Source organism: Chelon labrosus (genome assembly GCF_963514085.1).
Source record: "Chelon labrosus genome assembly, chromosome: 4".
In the NCBI taxonomy this organism is placed as follows: Eukaryota; Metazoa; Chordata; class Actinopteri; order Mugiliformes; family Mugilidae; genus Chelon; species Chelon labrosus.
Genome location: NC_140340.1, coordinates 27,851,207 through 27,857,614, shown reverse-complemented (window position 1 = coordinate 27,857,614; position 6,408 = coordinate 27,851,207). Strand labels below are relative to the sequence as shown.

At 41.7% G+C, this 6,408-nt stretch overlaps 1 protein-coding gene across 1 annotated transcript; it reads left to right on the top strand.

Moving 5' to 3' along the window:
- Window positions 1–1,379: 1,379 nt before the first annotated feature.
- Window positions 1,380–2,156, top strand: LOC311487524 (transmembrane protein 233; the record flags this gene model as incomplete). Its single annotated transcript, XM_084543825.1, has 2 exons — window positions 1,380–1,571; window positions 2,004–2,156. The coding sequence occupies exons 1-2, from the start codon at window positions 1,386–1,388 to the stop codon at window positions 2,154–2,156; spliced, it is 339 nt and encodes a 112-aa protein (XP_084399951.1). The 5' UTR covers window positions 1,380–1,385.
- Window positions 2,157–6,408: the final 4,252 nt, after the last annotated feature.

Genomic DNA, 6,408 nt, shown 5'->3' with positions numbered 1-6,408 from the left:
TTAGTCCTAACCAATTTCGCGCGCCTCTGGAAACAACATATTATTGTTTATATATAGTTGCTGCTCCATGTATTGGTGAACGGACAGGGTTTTCGGGCAGGGAACCAGAAATGGGACAGGGTCTCGCTCCCAGTCACCTCTGACACAGGAATCTCAGTAGAAGACGACGCTGGCTGGCAGGAAAAGTCAAAAAAGCTGGAACAAATGCAGCGCGTGCAAAAACAAGAAGCCTGTTTGTTCAGCCTTCTTGCTGCAGCCTGTTTGATGTTCAGCGCAGCATAAAGCTTCCTGATCTAGCCAGCAGTTCCTCTGTCAGACAGGCTAGGACACGATGAAAAAAAAATAAAAACTACTGCTGGACACCAACACTGTAACTTTTTAACTTACAATAAAGCAATAAGTTATTTTTTACCTTACAAATGAAAATAGTACTATTATTGGTAATAGCAGACGACAAGTGGATAATTCTGCGGCATTAAGACTTATTTTCAGAAAAAAAAGAAAGTATATTTTTCTGTTTTGAGATCTTGTTCCCTTGTATATTGATTTTAATGATGTCTTTTGTTGTGCTGATGTAAAGAGAAGGGCCAATGCTTTGAATGGAGCCTGTAGCTCTGCGTGAGCTCGGTTAAAGTTAAAGATTTGGGCTGTCCCCCGCCAAGCTTTACAGCAACGCTTTTCTTTTTTCCTTGTTTTTTTTCTGACAATTTCAATTTGAAAATCCTAATAAATTATTCTAAAGCGTTTGTGATTGCTTTTTTTTTGTCACACTAACATCAAATGAGCTGACCAGAAGAGGCATTAAAGCTTGAATTTTGATTTTGGGGACACCCAGTGGAAGATAAAAGACATCCCTCTCCAAGCAGTTGTGAAAAGTGCAGGCCTGTGCAGCTTCTTAAAGGATTTAAAGTTTATGGACTTAAACGCTCCAATGACATGTTTTCATCTAGTTCAGATGTTAAAAAGAGGGGTGCATGACAGCAGAAATTCAGAGTTGCTGTGCCAACAACATTCCTACACATTACACTGCTCTCACTGTTGAGGGTGTTTTGAGGCGTCAGCGGTGGTAAACAGTGTCTGATCCCTCACACTTCTGCCCAGGTCCTGGATGTAGGCCAGCGGGGTTAGTGATCCTCTCCCACCTCTCTCCTACTCCCTCTCACACAGCAAACTTCATTTTGCCCAGCTCTGCGAGAAGATTGGACCCAACAGACAACACTAGACAAATGTTGAGCTTCAGGTTCCAAACGTTCTCTCGCTAAAAGTTGGATTTCCACTCCTCAAGTTGGGATATCTGTTCTTTCAGGTTCCTTTCCCTTTTTTTTTTTGTTTTAAAACCGGGTGTTTTTTCGCCCCCTGACTGTGTTTCATTGCTTTCAGGCTCAATGGCTCTTGGAGTGCTAAATTCGCAAGTGAAAAGCTCCCTAAGTGGGAGTGCATATTTCGATCGTGGTTCTATAGAGGAGCAGGGACCTCCACCTCCACTCCGCAGCTACCTTTGTTTGACTATTTTCACGTGCTTTTGTCCTGCGTACCCCGTCAACATTGTGGCCCTGGTCTTCTCTGTCATGGTAAGCACAAAGCAATCTAAGCTGAAGGGATTTCATGAATCATTCTACACTAGAAAGATAGTGTGTTTAGGGCTGCTTTAAATGAAGCAGTTACACAGAGCCTGTTGTGTTGTGTTGTGTTGTGTTGTAAGCGAATGTGTTGGACACAAGCTGTAACCCAGTCACACCAACATCTGCTTTGCCCATCAAACAAACCTGTCCATTTTTGATGAATAGAAACTTTCATTTGCCAGACTAGAATGTTAACACTGGTTTCTGTTTCACCCCAATTACACCCCAAGACAAAAACGAGTGATTTAGTTTAGAAAAGCTGCATGTCACTTAGACTTTCTAATACACTTAGCACAAAGTTGTTGGGATAGATGTCGTTTGACACTGGTAAAATGTCCTGAGGAACTTTGTTGTTGTTTTACAGTGATTTCTTTTTCTCAGTCTAGAAACAGTTACTACCGCGGTGACTATGATGGCTCCTGGCGACTGGGCAGGAACGCTCTCTATGTTGCTATTGCTTCCATCATCATTGGCCTTCTGATCATCGCCATCTCCTGCATTGTTCATTTCACCACAGTAAGAAAGACTCCTTGAGTTGAGCACTATGACACTGTATACCATCACCATTACTGTGGGACTTTAGTTAAGCTTGATTAATAAAATCTGAACTTTGATGTCACTTTGATTCAAGGTGCATATATATACTGTACAGCTACTCAGCTAATTTAAGATATTTGTTGTGCTTTTGAATGTTGAAATGGCAAATAAGACAAACTATTGCTCCGTGTTTCTATGAGGGGGATTGATTTATTTTTTCCCTTTTAATTATAAAGAGAATAAACAAGTCTGTTTTCCATAATTTCTCTTTGTACCTCAGAGGCAAGCAGGAAATCTGCTAGAAGATTTGCTGCTTGAAGATTTCCGAGAATTAGTCTTTTCTTCTAGGAAATCTGAATAATAAAGTGCATTATTATCCAAGACAAACTATATAATTATTCTGCATAAAAAGTCAATTGAACATTGTGATGTGTTTCTGTGGGTATCAAACGTCACACGTTATATTGAGTATGTTTTTTTTAATGAGTCCTTTGCTGAATGTACATCCCTTTGTGTTGCAGATGGATTTTTAGTGCTACGGACGCGGAGAGAGTGTAGGAAGAGAAATAACACACTTGGGATGATGATGATGATGTGTGGATGGGCTCAGGTTCATAGCGTCCGCCAATGAAAGGAATCTGACTCATGTTTACTTCTGACTCTACACCACATTATCTTGAGCTTCCTGCTTTCCATATGGACAATCAATGAATGACTAAAAAATCTTGTGAGTGGATACATTACAGGATACAGGACAGCTTCAAACATCCAAAACTATAATCCGAATACCTGCTTTATCCATAACATAAGAAGTCCTATCAATGAGAGCGCTTGGCAAATGATATTCCACCTAAAAAACAAACGTTTGTTTCTTTTTTTTACTAATATGCTAATGTTCTCAAGCTTTATTATAAATATTTTATAATGACTCTGACAATATGTAATTGTCAGAAGCGTAAATTCTCAATATTGCTTCGTGATAACAGCAAATTCCTTATTAATCGGTTCTGGTGCATTTAGCGATAATCTCCCGCTGTAGAATTGCTCTATAAACACAACGGTCTTAGATTCAGGTTGTCCTATCATTCCCATTTACTAGGTGCAAAGAGTGAAACCAGCATGTGTTGTGTTAGTGTAATGGATCTTTGAAGGGCAAACTCCTAACCATATGGCCTTACTTGAGCTGGTATGACCAGTAGCTCATAGTTGCTAATGTATACGGTGTCCCAGTGTTGGCAAGCTTTAGTTAGAAAAAGTCATTTAACTGACTTTGTGACTGTTCACTTCGCCATCTCCCGCCACGTTCACAATTGACTTCAAAATATGTTAGAAACGACTTTATATTTGTGTATTAAGAATTTTTGCTACTTGGCATGAGACTAACGTGGAGCTAAATTTTAAACGCTGCAGGCATTTCTAAGAGCATCAGATGAAAGATGCTACTTATGTAGCTACATTATGAGAAAAATGTTTTAGATGTTTTCAGTGTTTGCCCCCCATTAAGGGTTGAAATCAGTGTTTTTCCCTTTGCTGCTCCTGTTTCTCCATTCTGTGTCCTGTAAGTCCCTCAACTAAACGTTACCTTCGAGAACATACCTAAAAATAATTTCAGATCTTTCTTGGCGCATTCCCTCTTGTTCATGGCAGAGCAGTCACGTAAGTTGACTAGAGCAAGACTATGTGGACTGGCATGCCACGACATGGCTCTGTGCCTAATTTGGCTTCAAAGCCATTATGTGAAAGTGAACTCTAACCAGAAGATCATATCACATGTGTTGGTGATCTCTACACCTGTTGCTTATTAGACCCCCACTCATTTTCGTTAATTTGCCTTTTAAACTGTGAGGATTTACTGTACTGTGTTACTTCTGATTTACTACAATTAGAATTATTTATAGAAACCGACACTCTTAAATTCGCTTGGAAAACAGCTTGAGCTTTGAATCACATCCTGCTGGACTAGACATTTTCTTGTGGTTTGATATGTCATAGTACACCCCCAACTAAATATAGCAGATTTCCCCTTCCGTGTTGCAGATTGCCCACTCTGTCACACTCAGTCAAACAAAACTGAGCCTGTTGGGAGGCAGATGAAACACGTGAAAAGGGGCCTAAAAGGTAGGAGGAAACAAAGCGATGATTCAGACAAGTTCAAGCGGGAGAGTCATGATCCTGTACATTTATTTCAGTCTCATCTCAGTTTTCTTATTGTTGCTTCTGACAAACAATCCTTTGCTTTCAAACAGTTCACAACTCTCCATTGGTTACCAAGGACCCTAAGGACAAACTGCATGTACATGCCGTTTGATTATGGTATTTGGTTTTCAGTATGCACCTTTTAAGTCAAAACTATCTCCTGTCTGCAGGTGTAATTCAAAGCCTCTGATGTGACAGACCCGCTGCCAAGTTTCAGTGGTTATTCTAATGCACTTGGACAAATCAGTTTTGGCAGTAATCTTGTACTATTATCTCCCATTACTTGAAAGAGAAATGCAGCGTGATTGTAGTGCCCTCTTTGATGTCACACCAAAGCAAAACTCAAGAGGATGAAAAATGAAATGAGTGCAGGGATTAGGTGACTTGAAAGCACTCTAAGAGATTATCGAGGGATCAAGGTAGACTTTGTGACAGGATGCTGATTACCGCACTCTGTAATGAAGAAAATTTCTCACAAATAAAATTAATTGAAATAGTTTCCATTCAGCATTTCATGCTCCATCACAAACATATTCTGATTCCCTGTCTTTGTGAGGAAGCTTCTTTCATTCTTCTGCGCGAAAATGGCGAAACATACTATTTTCCAGTTTGCGTTCGCAGCCGCAGCTCACCTGAAGCCTTGCTGCTGTGTTGCTGTCTGTGCTAAAGCCAATACATTTGGAGAGCAATCTATGACTCACATGAAGTGTTCACAAACAGGCTACTCAAACAAGGTGCTTCCATTTGCAGCGGATAAAGCTGCCATGCCTACATATCTGTTAAAAAGGCCCATTTTACCTCATGTAAATCCTTGCTTTTTGTCTAGCAGTTCCTTATTTGCTAATTCAGCTGTCAATCAGTCAATACAGCCAGCCAATCACGTTACACTCTTAGTTGGTATGGCTCCGCCCACCATTGCTGTCATCCATCTTGATGACTGAGACACATGGCAGCCATTACTGACATCAAAAGGGCTGAAAGTTCTCCAAAAGTGTTGTGCGTGCATGAAAATTGTAAGTAATCAGTTTTCGATATGTGTGTGCAATGTGATTGTAGCTATATGTTATGTAAATGTAAGTTTTGTTGCTATTAGTAATAGAACCGTTTCTGCTAGCTCAATTGCTACGTTTAGCTTGGTTAGCTCAATTGCTAGGTTTAGCCTACTTTATGTTAGCCTAGTGTAGCTCCATGCTCAGTTCATGCTAGGCTAAGGTGATTGAGAGTTCTTGTGACATTTCTTTGCATTGCTAACTTTGTTTATTGTAATGTTTTGTTGTATTCCAGAACCACACAAATCTATGCACTGTGGAAACTGCCCTATATAAAAATTCTGAGCTTTACTCCAATCGTCTCTGTCTTTTACTGGACAACCGCCAGCGTGTCTGAACTTAAGTCTAATCAGCAAAGCAACGGGTGAGGGCTACGTCAGCTAACCGTCATTTTACATGGTCCTTCGAGCCGGATTCAGGCTTACTGCGGATTGACATGGAGTATTCAGAAAAGGAAGAACAGGCTGTGAGCGCCGCGCCACAGAAACCGTTCGTCACATCACGGGCCGACCGTGACCCAGATCAGATGAAGCGTTCATCACCCCCACGAAGTCGCCACAATGAGGATGAGGACGAGTGGCGATATACAGCAGGCAGAGCTCCATCACCTCCTATAAGTCAGGCCTCGTACTCACCACCACGATGGGGGACAAAGGATAGTTGGGACACCGCCCAAGAAGAAATGAGGCAGGAGTTCGAATACCTCCGTCGCCGGCAAGATGCCTTGCTGTTAGAAATGGCGAGGATGGAAATAGACCGAGCTGATCGTCGAACTCGGTCCAGATATGTGAGCGAGGAGCCGTCATATCACTCTTGGTCCTCCTCCACACAACCAGTCCCAGCTCCTAGACAAGGTAAGCAGGCGGTACGACCAGAGCTAAGCCGACCTATCCCAGCCCCTCGAACCAGGAGACCCAACGCTACTCCTGCACGCTCAGGCAGCCCTGCCTCAGAAACTGGACGACAGGGACCAGCAGAGGGTAGGTCATCCCACTACTATCGGG